We start from the raw sequence: 27,816 nt of genomic DNA, 5'->3' as shown, positions 1-27,816 counted from the left end.
CACACAACATAGAACTTAAAATTCCATTAATACCATTGTGAGGGGGACAGCAGTAAGGCAAGTGTCGTCTGGTAGGGTTTCCTCTAGTTAACACAGTCAAACTTGGCTATAGTGTAAAAATTCATGAAAACCTAACGTAAGGTTAGGATTAGACTAAGGTTAGCAATGTGGTTAGGGTTAGGTTTAAAATCTCATTTTAAGAAGATCAATTGCAGAAATAGGCTTTATGACTTTGTGGCTGTGGTAACTTGTGACGACCAGTATTCACCAACTACTTCTCTTATAGAGTTCAGTGTGTCAAATCGGAGGGCCTGTTGTCCGGGCCTCTGGCAGTCTCTATGGGGGTGCCACAGGGTTCAATTCATGGACCAACTCTCTTCTCTGTATACATCAATGATGTCGCTCTTGCTGCTGGTGAGTCTCTGATCCACCTCTACGCAGACGACACCATTCTGTATACTTCTGGCCCTTTGGACACTGTTAACAACCCTCCAGGCGAGCTTCAATGCCATACAACTCTCCTTCCGTGGCCTCCAATTGCTCTTAAATACAAGTAAAACTAAATGCATGCTCTTCAACCAATCGCTACCTGCACCTGCCCAACATCACTACTCTGGACGGCTCTGACTTAGAATATGTTGACAAATATCTAGGTGTCTGGTTAGACTATAAACTCTCCTTCCAGACTCACATCAAACATCTCCAATCCAAAGTTAAATCTAGAATTGGCTTCCTATTTCGTAACAAAGCATCCTTCACTCATGCTGCCAAACATACCCTTGTAAAACTGACCATCCTACCAATCCTCGACTTCGGCAATGTCATTTACAAAATAGCCTCCAATACCCTACTCAATAAATTGGATGCAGTCTATCACAGTGCCATTCGTTTTGTCACCAAAGCCCCATATTACTACCCACCATTGCGACCTGTATGCTCTCGTTGGCTGGCCCTCGCTTCATACTCGTCGCCAAACCCACTGGCTCCAGGTCATCTACAAGACCCTGCTAGGTAAAGTCCCCCCTTATCTCAGCTCGCTGGTCACCATAGCAGCACCCACCTGTAGCACGCGCTCCAGCAGGTATATCTCACTGGTCACCCCCAAAGCCAATTCTTACTTTGGCCGCCTCTCCTTCCAGTTCTCTGCTGCCAATGACTGGAACGAACTACAAAAATCTCTGAAACTGGAAACACTTATCTCCCTCAATAGCTTTAAGCACCAGCTGTCAGAGCAGCTCACAGATTACTGCACCTGTACATAGCCCATCTATACTTTAGCCCAAACAACTACCTCTTTCCCTACTGTATTTATTTTGCTCCTTTGCACCCCATTATTTCTCTCTACTTTGCACATTCTTCCACTACAAAGCAACCATTCCAGTGTTTTACTTGCTATATTGTATTTACTTCGCCACCATGGCCTTTGTTTTTTGCCTTTACCTGCTTTATCTCACCTCACATTGTATATACAGTGCCTTGCGAAAGTATTCGGCCCCCTTGAACTTTGCGACCTTTTGCCACATTTCAGGCTTCAAACATAAAGATATAAAACTGTATTTTTTTGTGAAGAATCAACAACAAGTGGGACACAATCATGAAGTGGAACGACATTTATTGGATATTTCAAACTTTTTTAGCAAATCAAAAACTGAAAAATTGGGTGTGCAAAATTATTCAGCCCCCTTAAGTTAATACTTTGTAGCGCCACCTTTTGCTGTGATTACAGCTGTAAGTCGCTTGGGGTATGTCTCTATCAGTTTTGCACATCGAGAGACTGAACATTTTTCCCATTCCTCCTTGCAAAACAGCTCGAGCTCAGTGAGGTTGGATGGAGAGCATTTGTGAACAGCAGTTTTCAGTTCTTTCCACAGATTCTCAATTGGATTCAGGTCTGGACTTTGACTTGGCCATTCTAACACCTGGATATGTTTATTTTTGAACCATTCCATTGTAGATTTTGCTTTATGTTTTGGATCATTGTCTTGTTGGAAGACAAATCTCCGTCCCAGTCTCAGGTCTTTTGCAGACTCCATCAGGTTTTCTTCCAGAATGGTCCTGTATTTGGCTCCATCCATCTTCCCATCAATTTTAACCATCTTCCCTGTCCCTGCTGAAGAAAAGCAGGCCCAAACCATGATGCTGCCACCACCATGTTTGACAGTGGGGATGGTGTGTTCAGCTGTGTTGCTTTTACGCCAAACATAACGTTTTGCATTGTTGCCAAAAAGTTCAATTTTGGTTTCATCTGACCAGAGCACCTTCTTCCACATGTTTGGTGTGTCTCCCAGGTGGCTTGTGGCAAACTTTAAACGACACATTTTATGGATATCTTTAAGAAATGGCTTTCTTCTTGCCACTCTTCCATAAAGGCCAGATTTGTGCAATATACTTTGTTGTCCCTTGGACAGAGTCTCCCACCTCAGCTGTAGATCTCTGCAGTTCATCCAGAGTGATCATGGGCCTCTTGGCTGCATCTCTGATCAGTCTTCTCCTTGTATGAGCTGAAAGTTTAGAGGGACGGCTAGGTCTTGGTAGATTTGCAGTGGTCTGATACTCCTTCCATTTCAATATTATCGCTTGCACAGTGCTCCTTGGGATGTTTAAAGCTTGGGAAATCTTTTTGTATCCAAATCCGGCTTTAAACTTCTTCACAACAGTATCTCGGACCTGCCTGGTGTGTTCCTTGTTCTTCATGATGCTCTCTGCGCTTTTAACGGACCTCTGAGACTATCACAGTGCAGGTGCATTTATACGGAGACTTGATTACACACAGGTGGATTGTATTTATCATTAGTCATTTAGGTCAACATTGGATCATTCAGAGATCCTCACTGAACTTCTGGAGAGAGTTTGCTGCACTGAAAGTAAAGGGGCTGAATAATTTTGCACGCCCAATTTTTCAGTTTTTGATTTGTTAAAAAAGTTTGAAATATCCAATAAATGTCGTTCCACTTCATGATTGTGTCCCAGTTGTTGTTGATTCTTCACCAACAAATACAGTTTTATATCTTTATGTTTGAAGCCTGAAATGTGGCAAAAGGTCGCAAAGTTCAAGGGGGCCGAATACTTTCGCAAGGCACTGTAGACTTGTTTTTCTACTGTATTATTGACTGTATGTTTGTTTTACTCCATGCGTAACTCTGTGTTGTTCTGTGTATCGAACTGCTTTGCTTTATCTTGGCAATTGTACATGAGAACTTCTTCTCAACTTGCCGACCTGGTTAAATAAAGCTGAAATATTTTTTTTTTTTTAAATGTAGGAATTCCAGGACTGCATTGACCCCTAGCGGTTATACACAGAACCACATCTGAATTGTGAAATCACATCATTTGATTTTTGTAAAAACATTTAAAGCAATTTTTTAAAAAGTGCAGTTTAAATGTTAAGAAAAAAATGTAAAAATTTGACATGTTGCACAGACGTTCTCCCTCAATTTTACTGCTGTTCGTAAAGAGCAGAGCTCAATTGATAAGCGTCGTTCACAAGGTTCTGCTGCTGTCAATGTTCACTGATAATGATGCATTGTGCATTATGAAAGACCAGAGAAATGTTAACATATTCTTCATCTATAACAATTCACAGTAGAATCACTTGGCTCTTGACCACTCACCTCTCGCCTGGACAGCGTTACGGACGGAATGCACTCGTTCTCCATCTTGTCCAGCGAGCGCACAATTTCCTCAAATGTATTTTTGTAAGACTCTTCATTCACCAGCTTGATCTGAAGAAACAGCAGAGAAGGGAGGTTAAAACACAGATGAATAGGGGAAACAAGAGGCATATCATTATTTTAACATTGTAAAAAATGCCATGCAACAGAATATCTAGAATTAGAATCCAAATACTTGTCATGAATGAATAAATGAAATGCTCAAAAGCACAATTCTAAAAGTTGTCTGAACTCTAAATATATGGCTCTGGGGGAAACTCAGACTGGTCACAAGGATAAAAAAACAAATAAAAAATATATTTCCACTATGGAATTCCCATATTTGGTCAAGATGAAACTCTTCCCACCACTTTGCTTGCTCTGCCCCATAGTGTGACTAAGATTGTTCAGATGGGCCTTTTACAATCTTGGGTTATCTATAAGAATCTTTGGTTATGACTCCCCAGGCTAAACCAACCAAAACCTCATGGTCTCTAAGAGGTCAAAGGACAGATGGTGGAAACTAATTCTCACCCCCATCTCCAGCAGGGAGCTGACTGGCTTGTGGTCGCTGGTCTTCAGGTCCATGTGACTCTGGTAGTGCAGCTGCCGCACATTCTTGCCTCGCCACAGGATCCGGTCACACCACGCCGGCACGCGACACTTTTCACTGAGGGCGTGAAACATGAAACTAAGACATTTCGGAGACAGATTCTACGCAATAAGATAAAAGTTTTGTAATACTTTATTCTGCAGCTATAATGCTTTAAAACGTATTATAAGAATGTATGAGCCTTTGTAATGCATTATAAATCAGGCTTATGATATATTCTGTCTCCCTATGTATCAATATTCCAACTCAAAACGCCTTAGACTCATTATGCGACAACCATAAGACATTATACATGTTCTTACGATGCATTATAAATGGTATTATAATGCAATATATCTGCAGGCTTTTAGTTAAGTGGTATTGTTTTCTCCATTGACCTTTATAGAAATACTAGACATTTAGAGAGAAGTTACCTTGTGTCCCATTGGTCGGAGCCAGTGTCGTATTTGTAAGTGGGCAGGAAGCCGATTTCTCCCTCCACAAAGCCCACGAAAACAGCCTTCTCATCGATCTGCCTCTTCAGCTGAGGACCACAGAGCCACAACAAGACATCGTGACAATTACCACACTCATCAGGGTGTAATGTGACTGGCACTGAACACAGAGATTAGCAGTCTTATTCATTAGGGCATACTGTAGCAAAACGTTTTGCAACGGAAAAGTTGTGTTTCTGATTGGACAATTTCAGGTTGTCCCTCCCTGTTTCAGATCAGTTTTCTTCAGTTTGGAGCCTAATAAATTTGACACTGGGAACAATGTTGTGGAACTTTCAGATATTACATAGAACAAACCTGCCTGTCTGACAGAGTAAGGAATCATGACATATCTATCTGCAATGTTCTACAACATTTGCCAACTAAACGCACCCTAGAAGTAGACATTTAAATGGCTTGAAGTTAAGCGGCTTGAGATTACCTACCTGGTCATAACTGTGCAGAGTTTCAAAATCCTTCTTGGCGATTAAGTCCTTCACATCGTCAACATCAAGGTCACTTAGCCTGTAGTTGAGATCTCCCAGCCATAGGACCACACTGTAAGCAAGGAAAAGATGATGCATTGAGAATATGGAAAATCATAGAAATATAACTACTCTTCTATAATTCTATTTCAATACGGAAAATGGTGGCGGTGGCTTTGCATGTGGTTCTAGAACTCATCCCATTCTACAACTGCATCAAAACACTGCATTAATTTCAAATGTTCACCTAAGACATTATAAAGTTATGTGAAATTGGCAAGATGCACTGGTCTTGTGATCAAAGGTTTACATAATACATTCGCTATTTTGTTTCCTTGAGAGAATGTCACCCTGACGGAATAAATACAAAGCATGGTGTTTCACCACGACTACCAAATCCAGGGTCCTGTTCATTAGGCACAAAATAACAAACAAAAACAACAGACTGAAAAGACAGGGATCTTCTGGATTCGTCCATAAGAAAACTCCTTTTTGTATTCCTTTGCAAAATATTTTCAATGTGTGCCCTAATGAATACGACCCAAAACATATCCAATAAGAAACACTCATTTAAATGTTTTGGCCCTAATGAACACAACCCTGAAAAGTGGAAATACTGCTTTGTACTAAAGACTTGTTCATACTTGTGCTTCATGATGGTGAGTGGGACCAGCGCGGGGTCGTGTTGGCGGAAAAGCAGCCTACTGCAGATGTCCTTGTAGTCCTGGTTGCGCCTTTCGTACTCCTCGATGTGGGCGGCCAGGTGGGAGTTGACCACACAGATGTCAGAGTTGTGGAAGCGGAAGCGGATGGCCACAGCACCTTTGTTTCCCTGAGGTGAGAGGTTTGTAAAACATTTTATATTATGTGCCCTTGTAGAACAAACTATTTCCCTGCTGCGTCATGAAAAGTAGCACAATCAGTACGGTTTCAGAAAAAGCTTTATCTAGCAGTGGATACGATCACATGCAACTTCAAAAATACAACTAGTGCAAGTTATTAACAAACACGGAATCAGATGGTTATTGTCAACAACATTGCAGATGTCAGAGGAATATCACAAATAGACCTAGATAAAGGCAGAAGAATAATCAACCTGTTGAACATAGCTATAGCCATCAGTCTTGTGTGTTTTTACGGTCATCACTCACTCACTGTTAAGTTTGTCACGGTCCCGACTTTAGCGTTAGCTATCCTGCTACAGAGCTTGTACCGGGATGCGCTCGCATCACCCGAACTTGACATCTGTTTGTATACAAAAAAATAGCTCTATGAACAATAGGAAATCCAATGCGTTTTCCAAACATACCTGGGTTCCATGTCTGGTGTATTTGAGTGAGAAAAACTGGTTTTCTGAACCCTGGTAAAAAGCCGAGTTTGTAGGTAGAAGGGGTTGTAGTGCAATAGAACTCCTTATCCAACTGTCAAATGGAAGCTAAATGAAACTTGTGGACGCCAGCCAACCTCCTGCTCTAAACTGCTAAGCAATTGATTACAACCCGCTTAGCGGCCAAGGATATGTACTCCTACCATCCCTCACTCCACCTACCATTCTACCCATGATGCCGGTGCCCACGGTCTCTGCCTCCATCTCAGAGATGTGCTTGGCGTGCTCATTCCTCACGTAAAACAGCAGCATGATGCCCACCAGACGAACCAGTTTCACCTGTAGGGATACACAGGGGTCATGGGTCACAGACAGAACAAATACACTGATCAAGCATTTGCTATTAGCCTGATCCTGGATGTGTTTGTGCTGTTTACGAAACACCTAAGGTCGTTCAGGTAGTTTTAGCGGAAGGGGTAACCAAGAGGACCGCAGTGAAGTGGCATACAGGACAATGCAATATTGTTCATGCCAATACTGCAGGAGCAAAAATGCTAAATTGCTAACAGTCAGATTGTTCCACAATCAATCCTGTCAAGAATATAAACCGAAGTAGGATATAACCCAACATTACCATATTAATGTGAAACCAGCCATTTCACAGATTCAAGATTGAAAAAGAGAAGCTCATGTACAAGCTTTCACCAGGTTAACAAAACCACACTTTACAGTATAAAAGGGAAGCAAATAAGTCATTACAACATTGTACCACTTTGCTTTGGAAACATCTGTTGTACTCAATTGGTACACTCAATTGTACCAACTGTGACTACATGCATCCTTCCTTACTCACTGACATGCATGTGTTCGGATAAGTGAAAGGAATATTAGCACCCCACTTCTTTTACCAATCCAACCCTCTCATGTCAGTGAATATTTGATTTTAAGGAAGGAACGATGTGTTTTTGGCATATTCAAACAGGGCCTTAGTTATAAAAAAGAAACATGTATGTAACCTTCCCCACAGTCACATTAGGTGACTCCTATTTCTCCCCTTCTCTGCTGTCTATCACAGCCTCCTGGTTTCAGCCAATCAGTGTGGCCGAATGGACAAAGCAAAGTGGTATGATGTTGTAATGACTTATTCAAAACTGTAATATCTTATGCTTCACGGAGAAGTGGCTGATCGACGACACTATCAACATACAGCTGGCTGGTTATACGCTGCAACGGCAGGATAGAACAGCGGCGTCTGGTAAGACAAGGGGCAGCGGTATTTTTGTAAATAACAGCTGGTACACGATATCTAAGTCTCAAGCTATTGTCTCGCCTGAGGTAGAGTATCTCATGATAAAACTGTAGACCACACTACCTACCTAGGGTGTTTTCATCTGTTTTTCGTAGCTGTTTACATACCACCACAGTCAGAGGCTGGCACTAAGACAGCATTGAATAAGCTGTATTCCACCATAAGCAAGAAAACGCTCACCCAAAAGTGCCGCTCCTAGTAGCCGGGGACTTAAATGCAGGGAAACCTAAATCCGCTTTACCAAATTTCAAACAGCATGTTAAATGTGCAACCAGAAAATAAGAAAAAAACAACTCTGGACTATCTTTACTCCACACAGAGACGCATACAAAGTAGGAGGTCGACCGATTATGATTTTTCAAAGCCGATACCGATTATTGGAGGACCAAAAAAAGCCGATACCGATTAATCAGCCAATTTATTTATTTATATTTGTAATAATGACAATTACAACAATACTGAATGAAAACTTAATATAATACATCTATTTAGTTGCAAATAAATAATTAAACACGTTCAATTTGGTTTAAATAATGCAAAAACACAGTGTTGGAGAAGAAAGTTAAAGTGCAATATGTGGCGGTGTCAGAGGAAGGCCCTAAAAATTGTCAAAGACTCCAGCCACCCTAGTCATAGACTGTTCTCTCTGCTACCGCACGGCAAGCGGTACCGGAGCGCCGAGTGCAGGTCCAAAAGGCTTCTAAACAGCTTCTACTCCCAAGCCATAAGACTCCTGAACACCTAATCAAATGGCTCCCCAGACTATTTGCATTGCCCACCCCTTTACACTGCTGCTACTCTCTTATCATCGTCACTTTAATTACTCTACCTACATGTTCATATTACCTCAACTAACCGGTTCCCCCGCACATTGACTATACTGGTACCCCCCTGTATATAGTCTTGCTATTGTTATTTTACTGCTGCTCTTTAATTACTTTTATTTCTTATTCTTATCCATATATTTTTTTAACTGTGTTGTTGGTTAGGGGCTCGTAAGTGAGCATTTCACTCTAAGGTCTAGGTGTAGACCTGTTGTATTCGGCACATGTGACTATTCAAATTTGATATTTGGACTCTGGCCCCTCCCACTCTAGCTCAGAGTGGTTATCATCTTCAGCCGATGAGGACACCAAGTTTGGCTGGGGAACAAGTTTACAGTGTGTTTTCTAGAAGTGTTTGTGCATGCATCAACAATGAAGGTTGAGGCCTTATATTGTTGGGGATGTTTAATGCATGCTACTGAAACCTTGCTAGTGTTGGTTATCTTGTTATATATATATACACATTTGTTCTGTCGCCAGCTGGTAGCATTGTTACCTCCTGCATGTTGTCGATTTACAGAACTGCCAGCCACTGTAACTATTGCATGTTTGTAGCTATTAAGTATTAAGCGCATGTTTCAACTACTGCGAGAGAGTATGTTATATTCAAACTAAAGTTGTGGAAGAGTCTAGAAAGCCTGGTGCACTCAAGCATGTTCACTTGATTTACAGCCTTGGCCTAGTAATTAAGCAAAGGTGCCCCTTAATCTCTAGCTGGTTGGAGAGACATGGCCATAAATCCTGACTGTCAGCTAGCTTCATCAGTGATTAGCTCCTCTCTCCACTGATATGTATCCTGTAGTAGGTCTACTGTGTTAGCATGCCTAATGTGTGTGTAATGCTACGCTATGTACAGACCTGACAACATTACCCGTTGTTAATTTCCTTTCTTTCACAGAACCACAAGATCGTTTGTGTGTGGTAGTGAACTAAAGAATACAACTCTGAATATGGCCACATCTGCCTGGTTCTTGCTGGACCGCCTGTAGTGGGTCAGAGTAAAGTAGAGTCCGCATTAAGCCACTAGAAGATGAGGGCATCTACAGCAAGATGTTTTTACATTACTATTAGGACACACAACCTTGTGGCAGTAGCAAGACTGGGCATGACAAGTGGCCAGTGGTTAACTGAAGGAGAGGGAGGTTCTTACTAAGGCGTACTTGGCGTCTGGATGCAGCCCCTCAGACACAGCCTTCATCCACTCGGTCTCCTTGGGCGTGTCGTTGAAGAAGAAGGCCTCCTTGCTCAGGTCCAGCTCCTGGAACCTGCAACACAGGGTCATGTTCAGTAGGCACGGAACGGAACAAAAAACGGGGAGGTACTATCCGAAGGTAACCATTTGATAATCATTTTGGTTTTCCGTTGCTAAACGTTTTGCAACAGTGTGCCCTGATTAACATGATCAAGGGGAGCATAAGTCCTCTCTTCTCAACTGACTCTGTATTTCCGTTTTTATTTAACCTTTATTTAACCAGAAAAGGCCCATTAAGACCCAGAGTCTCTTTTTCAAGGGAGACCTGGCCAAGAAGGCAGCAACAATCAATACATTACAGAATTAAAACATACAACATAATCCAGCCGAAAAAGAAAAAAAAAGCATTTACACTCCTCCGTAAGTCTCCCATCAATATTTTAAATTCAAATTCACTCTTCTACAATTGAAAACCTTGTGTTCAAGATCCTAATTCGCAGATTAGATAAATGTTATTTCATCTGAAACACCACAAGACTAGTCGTGCACACTGGAAAGGAGACACGATTCATTGAGTCTGCCCACTCAACACAATCTATGACTTAATTCATCCTCTTGTTGTGGGGTCTCAGACACTGACTGTACCGTCTATGTGGGCTATGGATTTAGAGGGGAATTTATTTTTAAGGCCTGGGTGGATGGGACTTACCCCACGCAGTACATGTCAGGGGGAGTGGATGTGGAGCCCAGCCAGGGACGGAGGCTTTCTTTGGGGGTTTGGCCGTTCACATTGTATGTGCCTATGAAGAAACTGAGAGAGAGACCGAGAGAGCGAGAAGTGGTAAGTACAAAGTCAGAGAGTGGGAGCAAAGCCTAACACTGCCTAATATAGGCGTAACTGGTGAACTGTGCGGGTGTATGGCAGACATGACCTTAGCAAGTCCCTTCAGCAAGAACCTAAACACTTCACAGAGCTGTGTGTGTGTCCACCACCAGAGGGCATTGCAGTATAAATCACTTGTCGTCATGACACTGTCCATGTTCTGTACAAACCTGCGTCCTAATAATACTTCCTCCTGAAATGTGTACTTTTTCACTACCATAAACCAATCATTTACGTTCAAGTTCATGAAGGGAATTAAAGTGGGTGGAGAGATTGGGACAGAACCAAAGCTTGCTATCGCCAAGACATTTGTAAAACCCCTTTTGCTTAAAACCTGCATTAGAAATTAATTACTAGGAGTTTGGATAGTAGTAATTCAAAAGCAACAATTTCCTTCAACATTACATGGAAATGGACAATTTGTCAGTTATAGCTATGACATGCTTTTTCACAACTCAACACTGACATCCTGTTTAATGCTAAATGTGTCAACCCTGTAGCTTGCGGTACTGACTGTTGTTCCTGCTATTTGTGATGAGTCATCGATGTTAGTTTGCATAGTACAAGTTGAATAGCTACAAATACAAAACCTGGGTGGTTTGAGCCCTGAATGCTGATTGGCTGACAGTCTTGATATCAGACCGTATACCACAGGTATGACAAAAAATATATACATTTACTGCTCTAATTACTTTGGTAATCAGTTTTTAATAGCAATAAGGTACCTCAGGGGTTTGTGATATATAGTCAATATACCACAGCATTGCGTAGTGCCTAAGAACAGCCATTAGCCGTGGTAAATTGGACATATCCACAGCCCCTCTGGCCTTATTGCTGAAATATACCCTTTTCACACTATTGTGCCAACCCGGAGCAAATTGTGGTAGCTGGGATATTTATTTTAACATTGTCCTTTCCAGATGTGTAACCAGAAAAGCGCAGTACAAGTCAGCTTGGCTTGTGAATCAAGCAATATAGTAGCGGGCTAGTAACTGGTCCAGCAATGGTGGATGCCTAACCAGCCCAGCACAGTATAGCTCAGCAACATGAAAATGATATAAGAATACATGTTCAGTGACATTGATAGGGACAGAGGCAGGGCGGGTTACCTGAAATTCTCCAGGTAGGTGTAGATGTCCTCGTTCTTGAGCAGCTCACAACGGATGAGGTTGTCGCGCAGGCCAAACTGCGGCATGGCTAGCATTGTGGCTTTGTTGGACGCTGTGTGGCTGGACTGGCGTACCAGGTCATGCCTGCCCTCGCGCTTCAGCTCATCCCAGCCCTCACGCTTCACTTTCCCTTGGCTGCAGGGCCCACAAGATGGACGTTTTTAGTTGCATTGTGCTATGTGGAGGTTTCAGCTACCTTAGTTGAATGCACTGACGGTAGGTCGCTCTAGATAAGAACGTCTTCTAAATGACCAAATGTGTGTATGTGAGGGGACAGGAGTGTCAGAAACGTAGTTACACCCCGTTACTACTGTATAACATCTCCCACTACATATCTCGTTTCAGACTAAACCAACTAAAGGTATCACAAGAGTGTGTTTGCACTTGGCACCAAGTTCTTTCTTGTGCAGAGCTACAGTTAGGCTATCATTATTTAATGTCCAGGATAATTTGTGTTGTGGGTGCTTGTTCTTTCTTAAGTCATGATGTTCATTAACCTGGCTGGAAGCTAATGTCGTGAGAGACATTATATAGTGATTTTGTAATAGGGTCAAGGGCCTAATGTACCCACAACACAAACATTTCAATGTCGTCATCAATACAGGACAGGGGTTAGAGGGCGAGAAGAGAAATCCAATATGGCACACTGGTCCTTTTATCCTTCTTCAAGCACCAAGCCATTTGCATACCACTGTCAGAGAGAGGAGAGTGGTGTTCAGTACTTACCTCTCTGGGCCGGACTCCACTCTGGGGCGCTCCACTCCACTGTTCACCCTCTTGTTCCCTTCTACTGGGGATCTGCTTACTGCGTTCAATGAGTTCCCTGTTGAGTGAGTGAGTCATAAAGCAAGAAAGAGAGAGCGGGAGGGAGTTGAAAGAGAGAAAGACAACAAGAGAGAGAGAAAGAGCGAGCCAAAAGGAGTTATAATCAGGTAAAAACATTGCCATGTGCCAACACTAATCCTATAAGGCCCCTGGAGCTAGCAATGCAAATGCTTCACCTGTGAAGAATCAATCAGCTCATGCCTGAAATAGACCCCACACAAGTCAATAGTGAAGTCGATTTGGTCCTTGCCTACTCGGAAGTACGGAAAATGGACTGAGGCTGTTTTCAAAAGCATTGCATTAGATATAGCATTTTATTATATAGTGAACAAAAATAAACATGTTAAGTGTTTGTCCCATGTTTCATGAGCTGAAATAAAAGTTCCCTGAAATTTTCCAAATGCACGAAAAGCTTATTTTCTCACAAATGTGTACAAACTTGTTTACATTCCTGTTAGTGAGGACTTCTTCTTTGCCAGGATAATCCAATCCACCTGACAGTTTGACACATCAAGAAGCTGATTAAACAGCATGATCATTACACAGGTGCACCTCATGCTGGGGACAATAAGGCCACTAAAATGTGCAGGTGTCACAACACCATGCCACAGATGTCTCAAGTTGATGGAATGTGCAAAAGGCATGCTGACTGCAGGAAATGTCCACCAGAGCATTGAATATTCATTTCTCTACCATAAGCCACCTCCAAACATTGTTTTAGAGAATTTGGCAGTACGTTCAACTGGACTTACAACCGCAGACCACGTGTAACCATGCCAGCCCAGGACCTCCACATCGGATTTCTTCACCTGTGGGATCTTCTGAGACCAGCCACCCGGACAGATGAGGAAACTTTAGGTTTGCACAACCAAAGAATTTCTGCACAGACTGTCAGAAACCGTCTCAGGGAAGCTCATCTCCGTGCTCGTCATCCTCACCAGGGTCTTGACCGGACTACAGTTCGGCGTCGTAACCAACTTCAGCGGGCGAATGCTTACCTTTGATGGCCACTGGTACACTGAAGATGTGTGCGCTTTACGGACAAATGGTGGTTTCAATTGTACCAGACAGATGGCAGACAGCGTGTATGGTGTTGTGAGGGCGAGCAGTTTGCTGAAGTCAATGTTGTAAACAGAGTGCCCCATGGTGGCTGTGGAGTTATGGTATGGGCAGGCATAAGCTACGGAAAACAAACAACTACATTTTGTCAATGGCAATTTAAATGCACAGTGCTACCACGACGAGGCTCTGAGGCCCATTGTCGAGCCATTAATCCGCCGCCATCACCTCATGTTTCAGCATGATAATGCATGGCCCCAAGTCGCAAGGATCTGTACACAATTCCTGGAAGCTGAAAATGTCCCAGTTCTTCCATGGCCTGCATACTTAGACATGTCACCCATTGATTATGTGGAACACGCTGTACGACAGTTTGTTCCAGTTTCCGCCAATATCCACCAACTTCGCACAGCCATTCAAGAGGAGTGGGACAACATTCTACAGGCCACAATCAACAGCCTGATCAACTCTATGCGAAGGAGATGTAGCACTGCATGAGGCAATTGGTTGTCACACCAGATACTGACTTTTTTTTTAAAAAAGGAATATGTGACCAACAGATGCATATCTGTATTACTAGTCATGTGAAATCCATAGACTAGGGCCTAATTAATTTATTTCAATTGACTGATTTCCTTATATGAACTGTAACACAGTCAAATCTTTGAAATTGTTGCATGTATATTGTTGTTCAGGCATAACCTTTATTTATCCAGGTTAATCTCAAATGACATCAACTCTCTATTGCAAGATACCCTAGACAATACATTGCATTTTAAGTTGTTCAAATCAATGGAAGAGTCAAAGCCTGAGTCTAAGACAATATGGCCACTGTCTCCTACTGTTTGGAAGAACAAACTCTAAGAACATGGCAAGTGTAATAGAGGAAATTGCTTTAGAGGGTGTATCGTTTTGTTTTTGTTTAACCACCATATACTGTAGCAGTATCTGATTGCGAGTTCATCGTTTATTGCATTCTGTTTAAGAGAATCAACTCAATACAAGCAGCTGTGCAAGAAATTAGCCAACATGTTTTCATGCAATAGGCCTCGGCCTACAAGCGTTTGAGATTTGTTGTCCAGTATGAGGACAAGATAGCAAAAACCGATCTGGGACCAGGGGTGTATTCACTAGGAACGAAACTGAAGCAAACAATGAAAACGGGGAGACATACCTGAATGTATCCAATAGAAACTCATTTGTTGATAAATGTTTTCCATTTTGCAATTGTTTGCTACGGTTTGGACTAGAGGTCGACCGATTATGATTTTTCTACGCCGATACCGATTATTGGAGGACCAAAAAAAGCTGATGTTTCTTTTGTAATAATGACAATTACAACAATACTGAATGAACACTTATTTTAACTTAATATAATACATCAACAAAAATCCATTTAGCCTCAAATAAATGAAACGTGTTCAATTTGGTTTAAATAATGCAAAAACAAAGTGTTGGAGAAGTAAAAGTGCAATATGTGCCATGTAAAAAAGCTAACGTTTAATGAAGTACCTTGCTCAGAACTTGACAACATATGAAAGTTGGTGGTTCCTTTTAACATGAGACTTCAAAATTCCAAGGTAAGAGGTTTTAGGTTGTAGTTAATATAGTATTTATAGGACTATTTTTCTCTATACCATTTGTATTTCATATACCTTTGACTATTGGATGTTCTTATAGGCACTATAGTATTGCCAGTGTAACAGTATAGCTTCCGTCCCTCTCCTCGCCCCTACCTGGGCTCGAACCAGGAACACATCGACAACAGCCACACTTGAAGCAGCGTTACCCATCGCTCCACAAAAGCCACAGCCCTTGCAGAGCAAGGGGAATAACTACTCCAAGTCTCAGAGCGAGTGATGTTTGAAACGCTATTAGAGCACACCCAGCTAACTAGCTAGCCATTTTACATCGGTTACACCAGCCATTAGGCTGATAGGCTTGAAGTCATAAACAGTGCTGTGCTTGCGAAGAGCTGCTGGCAAAACGCACAAAAGTGCTGTTTGAATGAATGCTTACGAGCCTGCTGCTGCCTACCATCGCTCAGTCAGACTGCTCTATCAAATCATAGACTTAATTATAACATAATAACACACAGAAATACGAGCCTTTGGTCATTAATATGGTCGAATCCGGACACTATCATTTAAAAAACAAAACGTTTATTATTTCAGTGAAATACGGAACCGTTCTGTATTTTATCTAACGGGTGGCATCCCTGAGTCTAAATATTCTTGTTACATTGCACAACCTTCAATGTTATGTCATAATTATGTAAAATTCAGGCAAATTAGTTCGCAATGAGCCAGGCTGCCAAAACTGTTGCATATACCCTGACTCTGCGTGCAATGAACGCAAGAGAAATGACAATTTCACCTGGTTAATATTGCCTGCTAACCTGGATTTATTTTAGCTAAATATGCAGGTTTAAAAATATATACTTTTGTGTATTGATTTTAAGAAAGGCATTGGTGTTTATGGTTAGGTACAGTCGTCCAACGATTGTGTTTTCTTCGCAAATGCGCTTTTGTTAAATAATCCCCCAGCATTGCATCGATTATATGCAACGCAGGACATGCTAGATAAACTAGTAATATCAAACATGTGTAGTTATAACTAGTGATTATGATTGACTGATTGATTGTTTTTTTATAAGATAAGTTTAATGATAGATAGCAACTTACCTTGGCTTCTACTGCATTCGCGTAACAGGCAGGCTCCATGTGGGGTGCAATGAGAGGCAGGTGGTTAGAGCGTTGGACTAGTTAACTGATAGGTTGCAAGATTGGATCCCCCGAGCTGACAAGGTGAAAATCTGTCATTCTGCCCCTGAACATGGCAGTTAACCCACCGTTCCTAGGCTGTCATTGAAAATAATAATGTGTTCTTAACTGACTTACCTAGTTAAATAAAGGTATAAAAATATATATATATTTTTTTTAAATCGGTGCCCAAAAATAGATTTCCAATTGTTATGAAAACTTGAAATTGGCCCTAATTAAATCGGCCATTCCAATTAATCGGTCAACCTCTAGTTTGGACCAATGATTACACCCCAGGCTAAGCACAAGATGTATTGAGTTGCTTCGTGAACTAGGCAAGGATAACTTCAGGAACCAATAGCTTACTGCAATTGGACAGGACTTGGGAGAAAAACAGCTGGAAGTTAACATAGGCTAATACAACGTAAACATAGGCTCATCCTTTAGCAAAGCCTACCACGGAACCCAAACCTGCTGTGCACGTGTGCCATCGTGCATAAATGCATTTTGTTCCCCTACAACAAACGCGATCACGACATGCAGGTTAAAATATCAAAACAAAGTCTGAACCAATTACATTAATTTGGGGACAGGTCAAAAAGCATTAAACATGTATGGCAATTTAGCTAGCTAGCTTGCACATGCTTGCTAATTTGTCCTATTGCTGTCTGTTGCTAGCTAATTTGTCCTGGGATATAAACATTAGGTTATTATTTTACCTGAAATGCACAAGGTCCTCTACTCCGACAATTAATCCACACACAAAACAGTCAACCGAATAGTTTCTAGTCATCTCTCCTCCTTCCAGGCTTTTACATCTTTGAACTGATATGGTGATTGGCATCTCAACTTTCATAGTATTACTACACTGACCGGCAACACAGTTAGTCTTTAAATCACCCACGTGGGTATAACCAATGAGGAGATGGCATGAGGGTACCTGCTTTTATAAACCAATCAGGAGATGGGAGAGGCAGGACTTGCAGCGCGATCTGTGTCAGAAATTGAAAGGACTTCTATTTTAGCCCTTGGCAACACAGACGCTTGTTGGCGCGCGCAAGCAGTGTGGGTGCAATAATTGAATAACATGGATTTCTACATTTATTTTGCAAAGCTCGCACACGTGACGTGTCCAGTCTGGTCAGCATGTACTTCTAATCACGTCACACACAAGTTCTTACCATCTCGGGGTAATTCCTTGCATACTATACACTCTCAAGGCAGTCAAGGTAAATGTTAGCTTTATCTATTGTTTATGGAAAGTGGTTGCAAAACAATACCAGAGGAAGAACTCAAATTTCTGTAGTGCAATGGAATCACTTATAATCAGAGGCTACAGCTACCCAAAAAGAAAGTCTAATAGTTCACCACAGATACAATTCCTGATAAAGACTGCATTAAGAATGGAATATATTGTTTCAAAGGCTAACCAAGAGGGAGAAGTCCAGGCTATTGAATGCTGGCTTTAGGCATACTGGTGTACAAAACATGGGCATTGGAGAACCAGAGTGCTATTTTGAGTCAACAAAATGACAGTATCAATTACAATGTAGTGGGGCTGTGGTCCATTTGTACTGTGTGTGTGTGTGTGTGTGTGTGTATATGTGTGCGCGTGCTATTGGAACACAGGAAATGGAAACAAACGTGAGATCAGATGGAATCTCCCAGAGAGCTGTGGGAGGCCAAAATGGAGGAGTAAGCTTCAACACACAAGATCCCTTGTTCCCAACTCCCTAGAGCCAGGCTCATGTTGAAAGTCAACATCTAGACCTAGGACTTCATTGGATCTCAGCTATTTCCAAAGGATGACTTACTGCATTTCACCTAAGTCCTAAATAATACACCACAAGACCTCAACGGAGCTTCCCAGTCCCTGACCTAATATTTAAAGTAAATATCTAGGCCTACATTGGTTTTCAGTAGGCCTATTTCAGAAGTATGATTTACTGCATTTTACCCTGCTTCTGTCCACAGAGAACAGAAGATAAGCTAGCCTATAAAGTGTCTTATTAGCAGGATTTTTACATTAATCTGTGGTCATGGTAAGGCTTGTTAAACCTGTTAAACGCTACACCAAACAAACAATCCACTGTAAAGGCAAAGTTAGTATTGCGATCATCACGAATTAGTCTAAAAATAGAAACATTAAAAGGCTGCCCTGTCTTGGTTCAATAAAGAAAAGTGTGAGTCAACCACTTAGCTGCAGCATTCTACAGTGTGGGTGCACAAAAGTCAGTGCTCATCACAAAGTTCAGCATTGCATAAAATAACCATTTGTATCTAGGAGTAATAAAATGGGCAGATAAATATGTTCTTATCTGCAATCTACTAATATGGACACTTTCCAAGATACAAAAATAAAGAGAATCCAAGACAATCAAACTACAGCGTCCAACCATTTCCAATTGAAATGAGTAGCTATTAATTGCCTGTCTAGCTTTACACCTTCAGTTGACAGATACTGAGATAGCTAAAACAGTGAAAATCCAAAGCTGCTGAACGTCAGGTTTTCATGGTGCATTACCAAACCCAAATCAGGCCACAATGACTGATGAAATGTCGCAAACCTATAGAATATGGCCTATCTTAGCTATCTTACAAATATAGATGGCGAACCTTAACAAACCATAATATTGACATGCTATATATGGATAGCTAGCTAATTACCGAACTAGCGCGCTCGTTCCAAACCATAACTCTGCTCAAAACATCCAATAAAGAAAGCCACTTAACTATATAACGTTACTCTAGCTAGCTACTTCAACTAATAAGCTGGCTAGCTACATATCATTTTGTCAACGTTTTAGCTTGAATCAAGGGAGGACAAGTAACGTTAATCGGTGCATATTTAGCTAGCAAGCAGAAAGTAGAGCTAGCACAAAAAAAGCTAGCAGAAGTTATATTCTTATCAAAGATAGCTAATGTGAACAAGCACTGCTGCACAGAAAAAAAGTTACTTGCGTTTCAGACTGCGCTAGCAAATAGACAATCTAAATACAACAGAAAATCATAAACATTTCCCCCTACCAGTTTCTTTATTCACTCCAGACATTTCCAAGGAGTGCTTCCACGCATGATGTGCAGTGCAATGTCCAAGGACCTGTTCTGTTCGTGCAAGGAATGTTGATTCATTTTTTTTCACGCGCACTTGCGCAAGTGACGACGGTGTCACAGACCAAACTAAAAAAACCAAACCAAAAAAACACTGGGCGGTCTCTGGCAAGTGGCAAATTTAAAAAAAAAGATTCAGTACAAATGTTTACACAACTATGACGCGTTTATGTCGGCCAAATGTAGTCTTACAATTATTTCCATGTCAACCAATTTTTTAACTAATGTGAAATGATATGCATTGTACACACATAAAGAAATTGCATGAAATAATGAAACGTATATTTCAGTGGCAGGAGAAAATCTAAGAAGATACAACAACAACAACAACAACAACAACAAATCAACATTGCAAATAGCATCTAGATGTACAGGTTAGGGCGCTTATCAATCGGAGTGCCAGAGCAAATAGCTTCCTTTGACAGTGGCTGACACTGACAGGCACACATGTGCGATAGTTTGCTCACAGTGTGAAGATAGATCCATTGTGAAATAGTAATTCTAGAGTTAAAGCCAATACTTTCCCCAAAGTTTAACAAGACCAACTAACATCAACAAGAGACATGTCACAAAACCATAAGGAATGACATAGCTTTGTGACGTCACTTTGGAGGGCACCTCCGAGACTTTGGATCAGATACAGTTATCATGATTCAAGAATCATGGTTAATTATCAATCATGTGCTTTCTTAGTGTAGGCCTGTAATTTAACTCAGCTGTCAGCTACACATACTTGCTAGATATTACCACACAATGGGCTCTGTGTGATAAGGGTAGACGTTCAGGGAGGGTACTGACTGAGAGGGACACGAAGAGGGCTATTGGCTTACCTGTTTCCTTATGCTGGCTGATCTTGGTGTGTGTCGTTCCCAAAGGTGCAAGGGTCTGTTTGACACCACCTTGGCCTTTGGAGGCTTTGCGGTACTTGTGGAGCCACTCAAACTTCGGTGCTTCCTTGGGAGACTTGCAAACATCTGAAGGAGGAAAAAGGGAAGCATGAAAAAGGCACTTACACAAATCCCAAAATATGCCATTTCAATTGTAGGCTATAAACACACAATTGTAGGCTATAAACACAATTGTAGCCTATTTGTTATTCAAATGGTTTATATTTGTTGCCCCAATCCTCCACGGAAGTGGAAAAGCTGGAGGAGCATCAATGACAAGGAAACAATTCCAAGAGATCCTCAGCAGTGATTCACAGAACACACAATGAGGATAATCATCAGTAATACAGTGAACTGAAAATGACTCACAGCATTTGCTTCATTCAAATAAGTACTAAAAGTAGAAAGGGATTCAGAGGCAGGTTACTTCACATTCTCACAAGCTAGTTGCCTCGTATGTTGAATCAAAATATTTTGTTACTGTGTGGCTGAAAAGGGTATTCAGTTATGTCCCCTCTTTCACATGGTTCACACACACACACAAACACACACTTCCTAGTACACATACATTTGCGCTGCCTTGAGAATATTACCGCACCAAAATCACTCATTCTGGTATTTTACTTTCAATAAGACCACACGCTCGTACAAAGATGTCCCTTTTCTGCTTACCTTGTGAGTTTCTCACATTCTTCCTGTTCACAACAAAACCTGCCAAGTTACCAAACCTTTCCATCACTGTTTCCTCTCACAGAGTAAAAATTAGTGTGGCCCTTTAAAAAAATAACTTTAGTCATCCATCTTAAATTTAAGAGCTCCATTGTGTAAAGTAGTGAGCTAATGCCAAAAATGACACATACATAGCAAAGGAGACTCTGTGTCTCAACGAATCCAGTGGCTCATCCGATTGAGATAAACAGGAAAAAAACATGTAAAAGACGAATTCAAATACACTGCTCAAAAACACTTAAACAACACAATGTAACTCCAAGTCAATCACACTTCTGTGAAATCAAACTGTCCACTTAGGAAGCAACACTGATTGACAATAAATTTCACATGCTGTTGTGCAAATGGAATAGACAACAGGTGGAAATTATAGGCAATTAGTAAGACACCCCCAATAAAGGAGTGGTTCTGCAGGTGGTTGACCACAGACCACTTCTCAGTTCCTATGCTTCCTGGCTGGCGGTGCTTTCACTCTAGTGGTAGCATGAGACGGAGTCTAAAACCCACACAAGTGGCTCGGGTAGTGCAGCTCATCCAGGATGACACATCAATGCGAGCTGTGACAAGAAGGTTTGCTGTGTCTGTCAGCGTAGTGTCCAGAGCATGGAGGCGCTACCAGGAGACAGGCCAGTACATCAGGAGACCTGGAGGAGGCCGTAGGAGGGCAACAACCCAGCAGCAGGACCGCTACCTCCGCCTTTGTGCAAGGAGGAGCAGGAGGAGCACTGCCAGAGCCCTGCAAAATGACCTCCAGCAGGCCACAAATGTGCATGTGTCTGCTCAAACGGTCAGAAACAGACTCCATGAGGGTGTATGAGGGCCCAACGTCCACAGGTGGGGGTTGTGCTTACAGCCCAACACCGTGCAGGACGTTTGGCATTTGCCAGAGAACACCAAGATTGGCAAATTCGCCACTGGCGCCCTATGCTCTTCCCAGATGAAAGCAGGTTCACACTGAGCACGTGACAGACGTGACAGAGTCTGGAGACGCCGTGGAGAACGTTCTGCTGCCTGCAACATCCTCCAGCATGACCGGTTTGGCGGTGGGTCAGTCATGGTGTGGGGTGGCATTTCTTTGGGGGGCTGCACAGCCCTCCATGTGCTCGCCAGAGGTAGCCTGACTGCCATTAGGTACCGAGATGAGATCCTCAGACCCCTTGTGAGACCATATGCTGGTGCGGTTGGCCCTGGGTTCCTCCTAATGCAAGACAATGCTAGACCTCATGTGACTGGAGTGTGTCAGCAGTTCCTGCAAGAGGAAGGCTTTGAGGCTATGGACTGGCCTACCCATTCCCCAGACCTGAATCCAATTGCGCACATCTGGGACATTATGTCTCGCTCCATCCACCAACAGACTGTCCAGGAGTTGGCGGATGCTTTAGTCCAGGTCTGGGAGTAGATCCCTCAGGAGACCGTCCGCCACCCCATCAGGAGGATCAGCCTGTAGTGTGGTTTTCCACTTTAATTTTGAGTGTGACTCCAAATCCAGACCTCCATAGGTTGATACATTTGATTTCCATTGATATTTTTTGTGTGATTTTGTTGTCATCACATTCAACTTTGTAAAGAAAAAAGTATTTAATAAGAATATTTAATTCATTCAGATCTAGGATGTGTTATTTTAGTGTTCCCTTTATTTTTTTGAGCAGTGTATATAATTCAGATGGAAGGAAATATTATATTTATCCTACACTTACATAGTTACAAATGCTTAGTTAAGCAACAGACATAAACTATTCAGGAAGAGCACACAGCACTAAAACTCTGCACCTCCCCAGTCTCTTTTCTTTCTTTCACTCTCTCTCTTTCTCTGATGCCATCGCTCTCTCTCTCTCTCTCTCTCTCTCTCTCTCTCTCTCTCTCTCTCTCTCTCTCTTCCTCTCAACTATGCATCATATTTGGCTGTTGTCTTATAAGTGACAACTGGTTCCCCTCTTTTTAGAGTTTTGTGTAACTTGTGGTGAGTAGCTACTGTGTCTTTGCTCATCTATTACATCACTTGTACTTTTGCCAACTTGAATTAAGCCTATTGTTGTCAACTGAACATTTTCTGAACCATCTGCCATTTTTCTGAGTAGCAACAAGTACATACAGAACACAATAGACTTACGGCTAAAAAATATGTGATTGTCAAGGTTGGGTAGGTTACTTTCTAAATTTCATCCGTTACAGTTACTAGTTACCCTTCCAAAATGATCATCAGTAATGCAACTTTTGGATTACCCAAACTCAGTAATGTAATCTGATTACATTCCGTTACTTTTAGATTAGTTTCTCCTTAAGAGGCATTAGAAGAAGACAAAAATGTATGTTACTAATTGAACGCCATCAATCACAGGATAAATCAATGTTAAAGTTTACATAGCTGGCCATATGTTATTGACTGTATGTTTGTTTATTCCATGTGTAACTCTGTGTTGTTGTGTCGCACTGCTTTGCTTTATCTTGGCCAGGTTGCAGTTGTAAATGAGAACTTGTTCTCAACTGGCCTACCTGGTTAAATAAAGGTGAAATAAAAAAACAAAAAATATATGGATGTTTAACTTTCCTTTATGGGTTGGGTAGGCTTCTTCTAATCCATCGCTTTCTACTACATATAATATGATTATATATTTACATTAAAAACCATAGTCTATCAGAATATCAATCATTCCAATAAATGTTATTCCCCTCGATCTTCAAGAATAGGACTTGGAAATATGTAAGTATAGATTAGTAAAATGATTTTACTTGAGCATAACCCCAAAATTAAGGACTTATTAGCCAGCCCTACTCTGTTTATGATTTTGTTGTCATGGAGGACTGATTGGGCTCATTGATTCGAGTTGAAAAATAAATGATGTGCTCATGGAATGGCATGCTTTGAGCACTACTGAAAAGTGCTATTTACAGTACATGTGAAAAATGAATGCCATATGCTGCATTTGCTATAGGCCTATTGTTTACCCTTTTGTTGGTGACACTTTGATATCTTGAGAATATGCAGCGGTTTCAGGGCAAATCCACAGATGTTTTGGTAAAAAAGCTGAGGGATGGGCCTGGAGAAATGTAACCACTCTCAGATTAATAGACAAGAGTTATGGATGCAAGGACTGACCAATCATGAAATCCAAATGATTGTTTTAACCATGTTATTAGGCTATACAGTGTTTGTTTACATTTGCAATGTTTACAAACATTGGAGAATAACAGGCATACATATATTTTGGGTTCTCAAGGAGTATGATAGTTGAACTAAGCTCTCGAGGCATTTATAAGTTACATTCTTCAAGAATCAATGGATATATATATATATATATATGCATATATATATAATTTATAGGTCCAAGAATGGATGTAGCAACTACAGATTGCCCCTTTAAGTCTGTAGCCTACAAAAGCCTATTCCTGCTCTTTTCCCACACTCCAACAAACACATTTGGTGTGTCATCATAGTGGTCTCTGACTTGTGGTCAGACTTGCTCTGGTGGAACAAACTTTTTTTGTCATTGCTGATTTGAATGTCGATGAGAAAACAGAGAAGTGTCAAAGATGTTCTTTTGAAAACATCCTTTCTAAATTTAAAAGTCATCCTTGAGGTAATCATCTAGTTTTTCAAACATGTAATCCAATAATCCCCAACCCTGGAGATTGTACAGTTATTCTATGTGTGAAAAAGCCCTTCTGTCTTTCAGTAGTTTATTAGTCATCTTAGGCAAACTAACAAGACAACCCCCAGTGATTATTATTATATCTTACTCCTCTTAGTAATTCATGACATGAAATTAACTTACTGGGGGAAAAAGTGTTTTATGTGAACCACCATCTACCAAATTACTAAAATTGAGAATAAAACCCCTAATCCATTATCTTAGAGCAGTTCACTTGCAACTGAACTGAAATTATAATATATTAAATGGCATATATTAAATGATAAGTCATACAGAAATGAGCACACATCTCAAATCACTGGCCCGATTTGATTATTGCAACATAAACAAGTAAACCAGGGTCGTGGTCATCAGGCCCCCATCAGAGGAAAACACTTAAACCGGGAGGAACTACCTGGGCTTGTCCAATAATCAGATTTTTGTTTTGTCAATTCAAATTATTTTGTAATGGTGTGCATGACCCTATACTTGGTTATGTCCCAATTCTTTATCCTTCCTTCTAAAGTGTGCACTTTTTCACTTCCCCTCACTGATTTGAAAGGAAATGAATGGTTTACAAAATATGGTGGAAACCCCCTCTTGCCATGCCTCCACCGATCCAATGCTTATAGATTTGGGGTAAGTAGCGACCAGGTGTACACTTCAGGAGAAAGTATTTGGATACAACACTTGTGATCATTTTATGGAAAAGTAGGCCATGCCTTACCGCTCCAGGCTTTGTTGACCTCACTGAGGAAAAGGCGAGAGTGGGAGCCAAAGGGGAGCCTCACCTCCAGATCCCCATCCTGGAAGTTCAGCCTCACTCTAGTGTCTGCACCTATAGAAATATCACGTGATAGACATTTAATAACTTGGCCCTATGAACATACCAGGGGGAAATTGACCCAGAGAAAAAAGAAAACTCACCCACAAAAGAAAGCTCATCTGCCGAGGACACTGAGGAAAGAATAACATGCTATTACAATGCATTATAAGGCCCACACCTCCACCTCCATTGTGCATATTATAATAATCAAGTTAAAACCAATTAATTAACTATTGCATACCTTCCACAACTGCAAAGTCATTAGAGATGGGAAAAATGTCATACAATGTGACATCTTCACCAGTTATCGCCATTCTTCTATGGGTAAAAACAAACAGCCTATAGGAAACAAAGGTAGAACATTACTATGGGCAGGTGTAACACATTTTTTCAGAACATTTATATTTCATAAATCTGGTGGAATAGCACCAATTTCAACTCACGCATGTTCCTTGGTACGCTCCACCAAACCCAATAGTCTGCTTTCAATGACATTGTCCACCAAGACAAGACATTGAACAGCATGTTTACAACAATCTAGTTAAGGGAATTGCAAAGATGTTTTCACAATGTTACATTTGAAAATAGGCCTACACAATTGTTGATATAAAAATTAAATACTCTTTTTATACATTGGGAAAAACATTAAGCATCAAGTATCTTCAAAGAGCAGAGGCATAGTCATTGCTATAAAAAAAAATCTAATGTCTGGGAAATATGCAGTCCTACAGTAGGCTATTGTTATGGGCTTGTATTCACGGTAAGGTCTACTACACCTGTTGTATTGGGCGCATATGACAAATACGATTTGATTTGAGTAGCTTGTATAAGATTGCCACCCAGTGGAGGGCCTATCATATTGCAAAAAAATTGGACAGTAGCCTCTACATGTCACACCAGTGCATCATCCAAAAGGATCAAACTTTTATGTTTCCATCTACGCAGCCCGGGCACCCGTGTCTCATTGGCCATGGCTTCAGCGGACCTGCTCTCACTTGGGTCCGAAGCCAGGCCACTGGTACTTTTCAGTTGTCATGTACATAACACTGGCTAACTGTGAACTTTCACACCTTCTTATGCAGAGGTTGTTGATTCTGCTCTTCACACATCTTCACTGTTAGCCCTAGTTATTTAAACACAATGTCCATTGTATAGCATAAGGGCGTATACTAGTGTAGCCCTTGTGTTACGGTCGAAAAGCAGCACCAATCCTCATTGAGCAACTTGCATTCATTCTGGTTCTTTACACTCAAAGCCTATTAAATCCAAATAATTGTACTATTGAATGAAATATATAAAATATCACTACATTCAGATACACACACGTATAGCCTATTAGGCCTTGACAAACAAACTCCACGGCCTCGCCTTGGGTGAACTGCCCGTAGGCTACTTCGGAATGAAACATTGAGTTCTTCTTCCAAAGGAAATCAAACATCAGCCTTTAGATAACGCACTCGAAACATCCGAGTGATACAAAAAAATTTTAGTGCATGGTATAAAGGATACTATGACGCAATTTTCGCCTTCTGCCAAAATCTCTTGAATTACGAAGGATTGATCCATTACTTAAAACCGTTACTTTCGTGCGAACTCTCTCACGCCCTCAAAATACAGATTGAAGCGAGAATAGATACAGGCCAATCGTTTCTCTCTTACGAAGTTGGGCTAGACCACCTACTTATCGAGAACACAAAACAACAAAACCGAATTCATTTTTGCTTTCACAGTGCGTAAAACTGTATTGCCGTGTTCCCGACATGATTCCGTATTCTTCTAGATGTCCTTATTCCCTTTCCCTTAGATACTTGTGGACCTGCCACGCAGAGATTTCAGCGACTAAGAGTGACGTCATGTTTTGGCTGTCGTTCGAGGAAATATTAATTGGATTACTCACTGTTTCAATCAATCAAATATATTTATAAAGCCCTTTTTTACATCAGCCGATGTTTCAAAATGCTATACAGAAACCCAGCCTAAAACCCCAAAGAGCAAGCAATACAGATGTAGAAGCACAGTGGCTTGGAAAAACTCCATAGAAAGGCAGGAATCTAGGAAGAAAA

General features: G+C 41.2%; 1 protein-coding gene across 3 annotated transcripts in view; it reads right to left on the bottom strand.

The window, feature by feature from the left end:
* Nucleotides 1-27,597, bottom strand: part of LOC110489163 (type II inositol 1,4,5-trisphosphate 5-phosphatase) — a 33,838-nt gene extending 6,241 nt beyond the window's left edge. Inside the window, exons 1-16 of one of the 3 annotated variants that reach the window (XM_021561777.3) lie at nucleotides 27,263-27,597; nucleotides 26,197-26,276; nucleotides 25,995-26,092; nucleotides 25,855-25,884; nucleotides 25,655-25,765; nucleotides 20,513-20,656; nucleotides 12,652-12,748; nucleotides 11,866-12,060; nucleotides 10,583-10,684; nucleotides 9,832-9,946; nucleotides 6,771-6,887; nucleotides 5,866-6,053; nucleotides 5,183-5,294; nucleotides 4,677-4,786; nucleotides 4,185-4,320; nucleotides 3,612-3,722 (exon numbers count right to left, since the gene is read on the bottom strand). In XM_021561777.3, coding sequence (XP_021417452.2) covers nucleotides 3,612-3,722; nucleotides 4,185-4,320; nucleotides 4,677-4,786; nucleotides 5,183-5,294; nucleotides 5,866-6,053; nucleotides 6,771-6,887; nucleotides 9,832-9,946; nucleotides 10,583-10,684; nucleotides 11,866-12,060; nucleotides 12,652-12,748; nucleotides 20,513-20,656; nucleotides 25,655-25,765; nucleotides 25,855-25,884; nucleotides 25,995-26,092; nucleotides 26,197-26,276; nucleotides 27,263-27,319 — 1,803 coding nt within the window. In that variant the 5' untranslated portion in view covers nucleotides 27,320-27,597. Of the gene's footprint in view, nucleotides 1-3,611; nucleotides 3,723-4,184; nucleotides 4,321-4,676; nucleotides 4,787-5,182; nucleotides 5,295-5,865; nucleotides 6,054-6,770; nucleotides 6,888-9,831; nucleotides 9,947-10,582; nucleotides 10,685-11,865; nucleotides 12,061-12,651; nucleotides 12,749-16,493; nucleotides 17,888-19,598; nucleotides 19,825-20,512; nucleotides 20,657-25,654; nucleotides 25,766-25,854; nucleotides 25,885-25,994; nucleotides 26,093-26,196; nucleotides 26,277-27,262 lie in introns of those variants that run through there. The other 2 variants (XM_021561784.3, XM_090198953.1) reach the window with 2 other exon arrangements.
* Nucleotides 27,598-27,816: the final 219 nt, after the last annotated feature.

Source organism: Oncorhynchus mykiss, chromosome 2, assembly GCF_057628025.1.
Source record: "Oncorhynchus mykiss isolate SJ-2025 chromosome 2, ASM5762802v1, whole genome shotgun sequence".
NCBI classification, from domain to species: domain Eukaryota; kingdom Metazoa; phylum Chordata; class Actinopteri; order Salmoniformes; family Salmonidae; genus Oncorhynchus; species Oncorhynchus mykiss.
The sequence above is the reverse complement of the archived record's forward strand: the minus strand, read 5'-3'. Positions and strand labels throughout refer to the sequence as shown.